The 13,460-nt window shown below is 43.5% G+C and overlaps 1 protein-coding gene across 1 annotated transcript in view; it reads right to left on the bottom strand.

The window, feature by feature from the left end:
* LOC122802137 (centrosomal protein of 295 kDa-like) overlaps positions 1-13,068 on the bottom strand; it is a 1,720,043-nt gene extending 1,706,975 nt beyond the window's left edge. Inside the window, exons 1-2 of the mRNA XM_044071818.1 lie at positions 13,015-13,068; positions 12,669-12,977 (exon numbers count right to left, since the gene is read on the bottom strand). Of these exons, the coding sequence (XP_043927753.1) occupies positions 12,669-12,977; positions 13,015-13,068 (363 nt within the window). The remainder of the gene's footprint in view (positions 1-12,668; positions 12,978-13,014) is intronic.
* Between the last annotated feature and the right edge of the window lie 392 nt (positions 13,069-13,460).

Consider the following 13,460-nt stretch of genomic DNA (forward strand, 5'->3'; position numbering starts at 1 on the left):
TTATCAATTCCATCAAATCCAGCAGATCTTTCCTTAAATTGTTCACTTCATGGTTACGAGATTCTTCTGCACCACATAGCTGTAGTTTACACAATATACGTTAGGTGGAATGGGCAGTGTTCTTTCTGCCTCTGTGTGGACATATTTTTGAATGATTCTCCAACTATACTTCCTGAGATTTTGATTTGTAAAGCATCTTTAATATCTTCAACATTTGACTGAATTAATGAAACATTGTTTACTGATACACTGCTCAACTTCCTCTGTCACTTCTTTAGCCTGTACCAGATTTATGAACCACCAATATGAAGTAGCATTTGCGTCTAGAACTCCCATTCAAATTCTTCATTTCTTATATGATCTGTCACTTCAGTTTTCAAAGTGCTCCATTTCGGTATCACTGAACTGCTTATTGATTACTACATTAGACTTCTGTACTGCTCTTCTCTTTTTGTACTATCTACTATGAATGGATGTCTGTCCAACAGAAGATTTCTGCCCTTCCTGAGCGTGCCTTAGGACATCTGCGTTACTCTGACAGGTATACTGCCCCATTCAAACTCTCTGATACCATCCTAAGAGTGGTTTGCTCCCAGATGTCTGGACTTTCTGCCAAGGCCTCCCACTTACTCTGCACCTCTTTCATCTCCTCACAGTGCCAAACTAGAGGCTAGCTCAAAAGGGTCTTCTTTCACCACAGATTCTGCCAGGTCCATTGATAGAAAGTAGTTAAGGACAGTGGGAATCTTGTTCGCCTATTCATGCGTATCACTAATTAGATGATGAGGAGTTTGGCAACCTAAATAGCCATATTCAACTCTTGCCATTAACCCGTGCTTCACTGAAGTTCTTCCCACTGACATTCAGAGATTTGGGCAGAAATCACATTGTCAGCACTCTTTTCAGCCCTTCACAATGCTTTGTTGTAATTAACCAGTCAGTTCCCCAATACAGGCTTTCTATTATTCCATCTCTAGGACAGTTTTCTGATAATACACAGGATCCTTTTTGTCTAACTACAAATTATAGCCCCTACTGCAGTTTCTATATTATCTCCATTCTCTTTTTTTCTAGAATATCACAATCTTGTTTTCCCCTTATTCCAACAATGAATGGGTACATACAGCTGTTGCTTTACATTGTATTAAACGCATCAGTCTGCCACATTGCACTCATGAATCCTCCTACATTTTCCACAATGCTTTCAAGTGGGGAAATATTTTACTGTATCATCTCTCAAGTCAAAAACTACAGCTGCAGGGTGTACAAGCTTTTCTAGAACCCTTTGAATTTCTATGTGTGGAGGGATATTTTGCTCTACCCCACAAATGCATACTATTTTCTCACTTTTTGTCTGTTACTAATATTATGCTTACCTACCATACATTTCACTAGTCTGCCTGTAACAATGCTGAATCAATTATTCTAACTACAGTTTTATCACCCTCAGTAGCACAAATCAGTTTTCACATTTCTACTACCAGTACCTCTTTTTAGTGCTAGTGGTGCAAATTAAGTTGTGATCCCACTCTGTAGATTTGAAACAAATTAACTCAATTATTGCTACCTTTTGTTTCACAGAAGAGGGTCCATTTCTTATTGCAACGTTTGAGTTAGGAGAGTATAATTAAGTTTGAAGCAGATATTCTAAACAACGTGTCATTAACTAACTAACTGCATTTTACTAGAGCTACTAACCTATAGCTCTAAACTTAGGTCACTCTGCAACAAACACTTTTGTACAGTACAAGGTAAAGCTCTCTTAATTCTGTCTACTGCTACATTTTCTAAAATTTTGATTTTACCTTTATTAACAGGTGCTTAATAACAAAAGTTTCCGATCATACATCTGAGTTCTTACTGGCTTGTCAGCATCAAAGATCTACTCATAAAAATTTACAGCTTATACTTAAAAAGTCATCCTGCCTTTAACTAGCAATTAATTTTTAAGCTTTTCAGAGTCTGTGTAATCAGTCCCCACCAAGTCCAACTATGTTTTAGTGCTGCTCTTATCACCAGGGATGACAGGATTTTTGCCCATTCTGGTTTGTCCCAGTTTTTGTGGACGGTATAGTCTTCAATCACCATAAAACAGGATTACAAGGTATCCTCTTTATTCATATTTTTTTATGATAAGCATATTTCTGGTGGTAGCTAGTACATTAGCCAATCCAACTAACTCTACTGCTGCTGCTGCTGTTATATCAGCTTCTAGCAGTCTCTACATTACACTCCATAAGTCTGTTCAGCAGTTCTTCCATGGTTGTGTACAAGGAAGAAGCCAAGAACAGCAGCAGATATGCTTCAGGGACACCAAAAATTCTACAAGTAAAAATTAACCTAAACAGGTTATGCGCTTGGTTAACACAGGCATTGCAAAGAATGGTATTATTTAGCAGGTCTGTGTCCAAACTGCCCAAGTTCACTACCACTTTAACTGGAAAAGACACTGGAATTAAAACTTTTATATTAAAAACAAAGTTATGTACTTACCATAACGACAGATCCAAGTTGTCTGATTTTCATCCAGTTCAACCCACTGGTTGTCGGATCAGACTGGTTATCACCTCGGCACGGACTCTAAAACTTCTTGGTTCCAGGGCACTAACTCCTTCCTTACCCATAATTCCCTCCACCCCACCTTAGTACCAAGCTCAAGTTTGTCCCAGTAAAATAAACTGCAGCAATTATATTCAAGACTAAACCAAATATACAGGTAAGAAGGTAGGACTGGAAGACATTAGGTCACGACTGCTCAAAGATAGGGTGTGCCAGAGATCTACCCAATTACCAAAAGTCCATTTGTGACAATTTGGAAGGGGGCAGCAGAGGAGGAGGTTGAACTGGACAAAAATGAGACAGCATGGCTCTATTGTTATGGTAAGCACATAACATTTGTATCCAATGTTGTCTGTTTTCATCTGATGCCACCACAGAACATATTCCCAAGCTGTTATACATGGAGTGCATCAAGGAAGGATGTTCCTGAGAATGGCAGAACCAAAGGAAGTGTGTGATCTGGACAGTAAATCCAGTTTGCAGTGAGGTACAAATGTGTGGACTGTTGACAAAGTTGCTGCAGCACAAATATCAATAAGCAGTATATTAAACTAAACTGTTAGGTGTCACTATTTATGAAAATATAAAATTAGACCACCACATAACCAATGTAATAAAAAGACATCAAAAACAAGGAACCTTATATAGATTCAAACACTATCTTAATAGCTTCCCCCAAAAATCTACGACCTCTACCTACATACCACCATCAATTTTATATGCATCCTCCATCCTCATTAACCTTAATACTAACACAGGCTATAACAAAACAGCCAAGTTTGCCTATAATCTACCTTCTTCCTCCCACCACTGCCCAGCCCTAAAAGAAATTAAATGTTTAGAAAAAAGAAGTTCTGTACTCACCATAACATTCCATCTGAGTAGTTGTACTGCATTTATCTTCAACCTGTGGGTTACGGATCCATAACGGATCCGACTCGGCCGCATATCCAGCATCTGATCCGAGCTCAAAGCTCCTCCCCTTACCCATAATGCCAGTCTCCTTCCTCCCTTCAGATCGAGTTTGCTGTCCAAACCATAAGTCATACCAGACCCAACCAGACCTTGCCACTACTGGCAACACAAAAAAGACTGAAGCCAAGCATGACAAAGGACATCCCTAAGGTATCCGACTTCCACATATCTTTGGCCAACACAGTTCTAACAAGGTCAGGGGAAAAAGGGGGATGGTTAAAGAAAAATGAAGTACAACTACTCAGAGGGAACATTATGGCAGTACATAACTTCTTTATCTGAAGTAATTGACTTCATTTGATCTTCAACCTGTCGAATAGAGTCCCCAGCTACCAAACACCTGGGTGGCCCTCATGGAATGATATTCCGGAGCATGGCAGAGCCAAATGATGCCCTATTCCTGGATACAATATCCACTTTATAATGTGAAATGAAGGTATGAGAAGAGGACCAAGTAGCTGCAGAACAGATATCATCCAATGACATTCGAGACCAAAAGGCCACCAAAGTAGCCATAGAGCTGCTCAAATGTGCTTTTACCTGACGTGGTGGAGAAATTCCCTTGACAGAATACGTCCAAATAATACACTGGGAAATCCAGCGGACAACAGTGAATTTGGAAACTGGCTTCCCTAAAAAGGGTTTTGAGTAAGAGACAAAAAGTTGATCAGAATTATGAAAGGCTTATGCCCTATGCAAATAGAAACGTAATTGCCTATGCACATCCAACAAGTGTAACTTATATTCTCCTTTGTACTGAAAATTTGGAAAGAAGACTGGTAGATTGATCATCTGATTAATATTCGCTTCTGACGCTACCTTGGGAAGAAAAGATGGGTTTAGTATGCAAAGACACCCTATCCTTATGAAAAAATAAAGAGCCTCGATTGATGATGCTTGCAGTTCTGATACCTTCCTAGCAGAAGTAATGGCAACTAAAAAGGCAGTCTTCAAGGATAGAAATTGCAAATCTACCGAAGCTGCAGGTTCAAAAAGGGGCAGGAAAGACTAAAGCCTGAAGCACCAAAGAATGGTCTCAAGGAGGCACAGGATCCTTCATCAGGTGTCTTAGAAAGAAGGTACCCTTAAGGAAGGTCTTGCAAAGCTTGGAAGAAACCAACAAAGTCATATTTTCCCCCACATAAAAATTAGAAATTGCAGCCAGTTGGACTTGACTGTGGACGAACTGGCGTCTTGTTGAAAAATCCCCACTAAGAATGCCAACACCACAGAAACTGGAGCAGTAAAAGGATCCAATGTGCGCCTCAAAGCCCATATAGAAAAATGTCTCCACTTGCTACGGTAGCCCTCCTGGTGGAAGTCTTATTAGCTGCCACCAGAATTACTTTTTACAGGAAAAGATAAACCAGGAGTCCTAATAATCATGGGCACTGGAGCAGCCAAGCTGTGAGCTTCAAACTGCCCGGGTCTGGATGGGGAATCCCAGAAGGATGAAAAATGAGATCTGGAACTGGATCCAACGTCCAAGGTGGAGCTACTAGATGAGGCCCATAAAGAGGGGAACCAGACTTGGCGAGGCCAGAAGGGGGCAATGAGGATCATGAAGCTCCCCAGCCTGTGAGCTTTCTGAAGAAATTCTGGTATCAAGGGCAGAGGAGGATAAGCATACAGGAGACCGGGAGGCCAAGCATGAATCAGAGCGTCTCAGGGGGCTTCCCCCAAGGGGGGTTCAGAGCAAAGAACTCGCTGCATTTCGCGTTTACAGGAGATGAGAATAGATTGCAGCAAGGCTGACCCCACTTTTGAAAGAGCTGTTCTGCCACTGAAGGATTCAGAAACCACTTATAAGGCATCAGGATGGATCTGCTGAGCCTGTCCGCTAGAATGTTGGACCGTCCTGGAATGTGCGTTGCCACCAGAAAACGGCTGGTTGAGATCACCCATTCCCACACACTCTTGGCTTCGCAACAAAGGAGGTAAGACCTGGTTCCCCCCTGTTTGTTTATGTACCAGACCACTGACATGTTGTCTGTCTGGATGGCAATCATCCCTAGGGGAAGATGGGCATGTAGAGCTTCCAACGCGAAAAGCACCGCCCTCATCTCAAGGACGCTGACATGCAAACTGGTCTCGAATGGGGACCACGTGCCTTGAACTGTTCTTCCCAAGCAGTGTCCCCACCCCACCCAGCTGGGAGATGTCCACAGTCACCATGGCCTTGGGGAATAACTGGAAAAAAGGACATCCCGAACCAGATCCGGGGAATGAATCGACCACCGAAGAGAGCCCCCTGCACACTCGGTAGATGCGAACAGGGTGAGACAATGGCAGATCTAACAAGGACCATTGAACAGCAGGACTCTACTGCAGAATCCGCATGTGAAAGCGGGCTAAAGGTAGCAGATTGATAGTGGCTAACATAGACCCCAACGCCTGCAGCACTGCTTCTGCTGTCAGAAATCGGGACTTGAAGGACATAAAGATCATGTAGCTTCAGGCTATGTATCCTGTCTAAATAGTGTCTAATTGAGCCCCAATGAAGTATAAGGTCTGAACCGGGACCAAAGATGACTTGCTGAGATTGATGGTTATTGCCCAACCTCTGTACTAGTAAAAGGAAGTAGTCCCTTGCTTGGCAAGGTTGATGCTCGGAAGGGGCAGCAAGGAGCCAATCATCCAGGTAAGGGAAAACCTGAATACCCTGAAGCCTCAGGTGAGCTGCTACTACAGACATCACTTTGGTGAACACCCTGGGGGCTGTGGTGAGACCAAAGGGGAGGGCTCTGAACTGATAATGATTGGCTCTAGCTGAAAGCGGAGGAACCTCCGACAGTGCCTGCTCATCTCGATAGAGGTCGATCGAGCACATCCAGTCATTCGCCTGCAGGAAGGGCAGGATGGATTGAAATGTGACCATCCTGAATTTTGCTTTGGCTACAGGTTCATGGCAGATAGATCCAAAATGAGTCTTAGGTCCCCTGTTTTATTTGGAACTAAAAAGAACCTGGAATAAATGCCTGACCTGGATTGGTCGAGGGGGACAGGTTGGATAACTTGTTTTTCTAGTAGCTTTTCTATTTCTAGTGCTGCTTCCTCCCTCGGCGTGGGTGGAACGTCCGGGAGGCATTTCAGTGGTAGGAGCAGTTCAAGGAACAGGATTGAATAGCCTCCGGACACAATCTGCAAGACCCAACGATCTGTTATGGACTACCATTGTGTTGGGTGTAGCGATAACCGGCCCCCGACTGCCTCCTGAGAAGAGCAGTCGGGCAGCCCTTCAGGGCTGCTGTGTGGGTCTGTCAGAGAATGGTTCTAAAGACCAGTAATGTCTCGGACCTCCTCTGCCTCTAGGGCAGCATCCATCAAAATCCCCTCTGCCTCTAAGGCATGGTGAGTCCTCAGTTTCCTGGGAAAACCCCTGATTTCCGGAACCACATCTTATTAGCCCCTCTCTGATTCCTAGAAAAGGATCTTTGAGAGAGGGAGAAGCGGATCCGATGACAGACATTATCTTCCCATCCTTCTCACTCTGGACCAAAGTCTTGTGTACCAACTTCCCAATCAGGGAGGAGCCGTTGTATGGGGTACTGGTGAACGACACCTTGAAGGGTTCCGAGAACTGACATAGCTGTGTCGCCTGATGACAGCGCCTATACTAGCTGCCCAAGCAGCTCCCTCAGTAGCATGGGAGAGGAGACGCATGGAAGTGTTAGCAACTGACTTCAGAGTGGGCATACAAGCAGAAAACATCTGGTCTCCCACCGACATGGAATCAGGTGATCTCCTTAACTAGGTCTCGCTGCAGCCAAATCACATGTGCCATGTAATACGGCGCTCTTATTGAGAAGGTGGCTGAAGTGTAGACCCGCTTGCCGAATCGATCCAACGCCCTTGACTCTCAGTCAAGAGGATGGACCGAAGCGCTCTCGTGAGCGAGCTCTTTCCTATTGACAGCTGCCACCACCATAGCATCAACTGGGGGCACTTTATTCCAGAACGTTCTATCCGAAGGGGGGCTAAGGACTTTATCCAGGTGGTCTGGGATGGGCTACACCATGTCCGGTTCCTTCCACGCCCAAGATGTTATAAGGTCTAATAAGGGATCCGCAGGAGGGGACACCCAGAAAATAGATGGGCCTGTGCCGAATGCCTCAAGGTCGGTTTTTGGGCAGACCACCTCCCTCTCTGATGGAGGAGTTCCATGATTTCTCGTAAGGAGACAACTGTACTATGTTCTTCGTGTTTCACTGTTGCAGTCATTACACTTGGGTTGAATCCCAAAGCTATGGTTGGGAGGCTGGAGCTAAATAGCATTAGGAGCGGCTATGAGGCCCTGCAGAACTGCAGTGGCAAAGCCTGCCCTGGATTTAGAGTAGAGTGGTAAATGATAGTGCTTTGTAAAGGTGTGCACTGAACTCCAGGTAGCAGCCTCTAAAATGTCTTTGGTTGGCACTCCCCTGAGGAAGGCTGTTGAAGTGGCTGCTGCTCTGGTTGAATGTGGCCTAATGCCCTTAGGCACTGGCTTGTCATGTTGTGAATAGCAGAAATGAATGCAATGGCCTATCCACTTTGAAATAGTCTGCTTTGAGATAGCCTTTCCTTGTGATCCTGCAGCATATGCCACTAGTAGTTGCTCTGTCTTCCTGAAAGCTTTGGTTCTGTTCAAGTAGAAGCGGAGCTGTCTGTGTATGTCCAAAGAATGCAGAATTCTCTCCCCCTTATTCTGTGGGTTTGGATAAAAAGTAGGCAGATGAATAGTTTGGTTAAGGGCCACACTGGACACTACCTTAGGCATAAATGTTGGGTTTGTCCTTAGAGAAACCCTGTCTGGATAAAAAATTATAAGGGGTTCCACAGCCATGAGCGCCTGTAGCTCTGAGACTCGTCTTGCAGAGGTTATTGCTAGGAGCAGAGCTGTTTTCCAAGATAAAACTTTATATCAGCTGTAGCGGCTGGCTCAAAAGGAGGCAGGGTGAGTTTTTCCAAGACATAATTGAGGTCCCATGCAGGTATTGGTGATCTCCTTGGAGGCCTTAAGTTTTTGGCTCCTCTGAGGTACTGCCTTAACAAAGTATGAGAAAAGATTGGTGGCTCTGTATTGTAATGAGCCGGAATGGCAGAGGCATGAACTTTAATTGATGAAAAGGATAGGCCTTTGTCCAGCATCTCAGTTAAGTATTGCAAAATCTGAGGAATACTTGGTACAGCTGTGTCAATTCCTTGTGCCTGATTCCAAGCACAGAATCTCTTCCATTTTCCAGCGTAAGATTTTCTGGTACTAGGCCTTCTGGCCTCCAAAATGACATCCATCACAGCTTTAGTGAGAGGTGCGTTTTGTATGACTACATTATCTGCCATGCTGCCAGATTTAAGGTCTTTAGTTGGCTGTGCAGGATCTGATTGTTTTGTTGGGATAGTAAAAGTGCAGTAAGTCACAAAACCAAGAAGTACAATGATTCCACAGTAAAGACCACCAACCAACGAAATATCCTGAAAACTGCCTTTAATAGACGTGACAACAATAAAAACGAACAGCAATCCAATTCAAAACGAGCACTTTCGCCTGGTTAATACCAGGCTTTATCAAGATGCGTATTGGAAGAACCCAATACTATATATAATCATTTGCTGGTCACCTGACGGTAGCAAGCACGCTCCCTTGTTGTGGTCTGTAACAGTTTACATTTGACCCGGAAACCATTGGCATTGAGACAAGTTCCTTAGGACTGAATACCAGTACTGGCGGGGCCAGTCTGGGGCAATCAGTATCACCTTTGGCGTCTCTTGTCTGACCTTTAAGAGTTCCTTGGGGAGGAGAGGCAGTGGAGGAAAGGCATATACTGCTAAGCTTTTCCAGCTGAAAGATAGTGCATCCACTTTCAAAGCTTGTCTGTGATAAGTCCTTGTGCAGAATCTTTTTATTTGGTAGTTGTGAGGAGAGGCAAATAGATCTACATCCGGGCATCTCCATTTCCTTGTTATCATGCTGAAGACTTGTGGATCCAATTTCCACTCGTGGGGATCCATGAGGTTTCTACTTAGTTTATCTGCCAGAGTATTTATCTTTCCTGGCAGGAATTGTGCCTGCAGATGTACTTGGTAAGTCAATGCTGTGTCCCACAAAGTCATGGCTAGTCTGCAAAGGGGGTAAGAATGAGTGCCTCCCTGCTTGTTTAAATACCACATGACCGTGGTGTTGTCTTTATCAGTAGTTGTCCCGGATAAAGTAGGTCCTTGAAGGCTGTCAGGGCATTCTCAACAGCTAGCATCTCTTTTTGATTGATATGTAGATGCGTTTGGTTTGTGGACCATGTGCCTTGAATACATCTTCCTGCCATGTGGGCCCCCCCAGGCATAATCTGATGCATCAGTTGTTAATGTCTGCCTGGCTGGGGGTAAGGTGAATGGCTGTCCCTTCTTCTGGTGACAAACCTTCGCCCACCATCGAAACTCCTGTTGCAGGCAGGGAATGAGGGTAATTATTTTTTCCAGGCTGTGGCAATGTTGAGTCCAAACACATTTTAGGTACTATTGAAGTTTCCTCATATGCAGTCTTGCATATGGAATTAGTAGAATTCTGGATGCCGTGAATCCCAAAGCCTGCAGAATTTTTCTTGCAGATAACTGGGCCTTAATAGGTAGTCAGTTGCCTTTGTTTGTCTGGCGTGAGATAAGCCATCTGGGCAGTTGTATTTAAGCTTGCACCCAGGAATATTATCTCTTGAGAGGGTACTAGTTTTGACTTCTTTTCGTTGACTGTGTACCCTAGGGCCTGTTAGAAATCTCTTTGCAAACGCCAGATGCTGTAGTAGAAAGTCCTTGTTCTCTGCTTGAATGAGGCAGTCGTCCAAGTAAGGATATATTTGTATTCCTCTTTGTCTGCAGAATGCAATTACTGGTGCCAGGCACTTTGTGAAGACCGTGGGCGCAGTAGACAAGCCAAAGGGCAGTGCAGATAATTGGTAGTGCATTGAGCCAGCTTTGAATCTGAGGTATCTTCTGCATGTTTGTCTGATTGGGACATGTAGGTATGCCTCTTTTAGGTCTAAAACAACAAGCCAAGCCTTCTTGCCCAGCATGAGCAGAAGTTGCTGTAGAGTCAACATTTTAAATTTTGGTATATCCAGATTTGTTTAAAATAGATAGGCCCAGTATTGGTCTCCAGGTCTTGTCCTTTCTTGGTACCAAGAACAGTCTTGAATAAAATCCTCGTCCCTGCTCTTGCTCTGGTACTTGTTGAATGGCCCTCATGTCCATGAGGGATGAGACTTGCTTTTATGCCTCTGCCCATTGATGTTTTGGCAGGTCTGGCCAACTGTTTGTCCTTGGCAGGGTATGGAAGTGAAATTTGTAGCCTTGTGACACTATGTCTAGGACCCATTTATCCTGTGTTATTATGTGCCAATTTTGTGAAAAAAATGCTAGTTTTCCCCCTGAAGGTGCTGCCAGAAGATAAGTGCTTGGTGTAGGCAGGGGGAAGTCATTGGGACTGTTTCCTGTATGGTTGTGATTTGTCTTCCCCACTTTTGGAGGTAGAAGCACGCCATTGTTTAGACCTGCATGAACATTGGGGTTGTGATCTGCCTCTTGGGCATCTGTATCCGCCCCTTTGAGGTCCGACAGTGGAAAGGACCAATTCTCTGTAGGCCAGTGTCTGCTAAATCTTGGAGGATGTACCCGTAAGAAATCTTTAACCATTTGCATAGATTTAGCTTTGTCCTCCATTTTCTTTAACACCTCGGATGCCTGAATTCCAGTAGTCGGATGGCTATCCGACGACATTGTATAATTAAATCTTCTGCCAACATAGTGTAATGCAAAATCGTACTGACTCTTAATAGTGCATTGGTTAAATCTAGCACAAAACCAACAACTAGCAACGTCGTGGTCAGGGCCTAGGCAAGGAATACAGTAAGAATGAAAGGCCTTATGAGGTATTTGCTTCCCAAAAGAAATACAATTATTAACTTTTTCTGACATCGATCTGGAGCAAGAAAAATGTTTTCCCAACGGGGTACTTAGCTTTTAATGAAGACTTCGGATCTGAAATTCGAACACGAAAATCTCAGGCGTCGGCCGACTGACACTTGCGAACTGCTTATGCTTCGGGCACCGCACGGAAAGAAAGACTGAAGAAAATGGTGTCGGCTGCATCTTTTATACCCCTGGCGCACTGACGTCAGGGAAGAGGCGACAGCAACCGACGCCGGACCTAGACTTTGGAATTCAGCCCCACTGAGGGTAGCCTGCCAGCAGGATAACCCAAGTGTAATGACTGCAACAGTGAAACATGAAGAACATCTCCACAGATAAATCTCTCAATGGAGGGAGGAGAACTTAAAAGTAGGAAAAAATTGCAAAGGGATACTGGTGGTGTTGAGTGCTCACAGATGTGACCAAAGTCTTAGGCGGCAAATGAGATATGAGGTATTAAGGTGGAGTGGAGGAAATTATGGGTCGGAAAGAAGTCAGTGCCCTGGAACGAAGAAGATTCAGAGTCGCTGGGGTCAGATCAAATTAGATTGGACAAACCATGGTTTGAATCATATGCAAACAGACAACACTGGATACACAGATTTACTGTGTAGCTTGACAGCAAACAAATTACAGCTCAATCTGCTTTCAACAAATGAAACAGTATTTTGATTATCTTCATCAGGAAGTCCAGTTCACATAACCCCTACAATGAAATAGGATGTCTGCAGACTAGTCCCATTTACAGGACATGCCAAGGCCTTCTCTTTCAGCTTCAGTGAACAAATGCAAAACTTCAACCTAGATTAGTCTTGTACAAAAGACTGCTGAACTCCATGAGCTTTGGATCAAGCCTCCATTTTACCACCACTATGAATCTCTAACTGAGAAATTCACTTCAAGAGTCCAGCCTTCTAGGTTACTTTTTCAGAAAACTGACCTTTCATTACTAATACAGTCACAATTTCTTCTCTCTCTCTCTCATTGTGGAAAATTTACAGACAGTGCACAAAGAAGACATTCCTCACACTCGTACACAAGATGGCATAACTTAAAAGCATATTTTCAATACACATATTGAGACTTATCTACACACACACAGTGCTTGTGTGTATATGTTTTGCATATCTTCCCAAATCTAAAACACCTCTTTAAATAATATTTTTTTTTCCATTTTTGTAAGCTAACTGAAAACTCACCTGTGTAACTGCATTAGCATGTAGAATCACTGTACTGGGCACCTGGGATACAGAGTCTCTCACTCCAACTTCATCAGAAGTCTGAATTAAACCAGTTTGCATTACATGCTGTTCAGAAACGTGTTCAGCATCCTGGTAAGGAAAATGTAACTGTACTTCAATATTTTTCCTTGGAATATTTTCAGACACATGTATTTGTTCTCTTTCTGAATGAATCTGCTGATAATGTGCTTCAAGTCTTCTCTTTTGATCTTCTAGCTGCTGCAGCAAGGTCAGCTGTTCTTGTGTCTGCGTCTCAATATCTAGAGCCTGTTGTTAAAAATATGTTAATAATTCCAATACTTACTGTGGTTTTTGCACAGTTATATTCCATAATGCTTACAACATACAGTGCAAACATCTCTATGCTGTAGGACTTCTACAAGCTCCCCTGCATTCCCTACATATGGGTATACTCTCCTATATCCCTGAGCTTAAATATAGCTACTCTGAGATCACAAAACAGTGGAAAAATTTTCCACTACAGGAAAAATGTGTTTTGGACCAACTTTCACTGAAACAGCAGTCATGTAAACTGCTGTTGGCAGGTTAAAGCATTCCCCTGAAAACCTTTGAGCATGAAATTCTGCTGCTTTACTCCAGTCTTATTCATCTACACATCGTTTGCACACTTTAAACAAATGGCAAGTATAGAAACACAAGAAAAAATACAGCTCCCTGGCTAAAGTCATCACAGTTTTAAACTAGACTTGCGGTTGCAGTTTTATTCACTATCTGTGAGGATTAGTCACA

Source organism: Protopterus annectens, chromosome 5.part0 (genome assembly GCF_019279795.1).
Source record: "Protopterus annectens isolate FY-2018-M chromosome 5.part0, PAN1.0, whole genome shotgun sequence".
NCBI classification, from domain to species: domain Eukaryota; kingdom Metazoa; phylum Chordata; order Ceratodontiformes; family Protopteridae; genus Protopterus; species Protopterus annectens.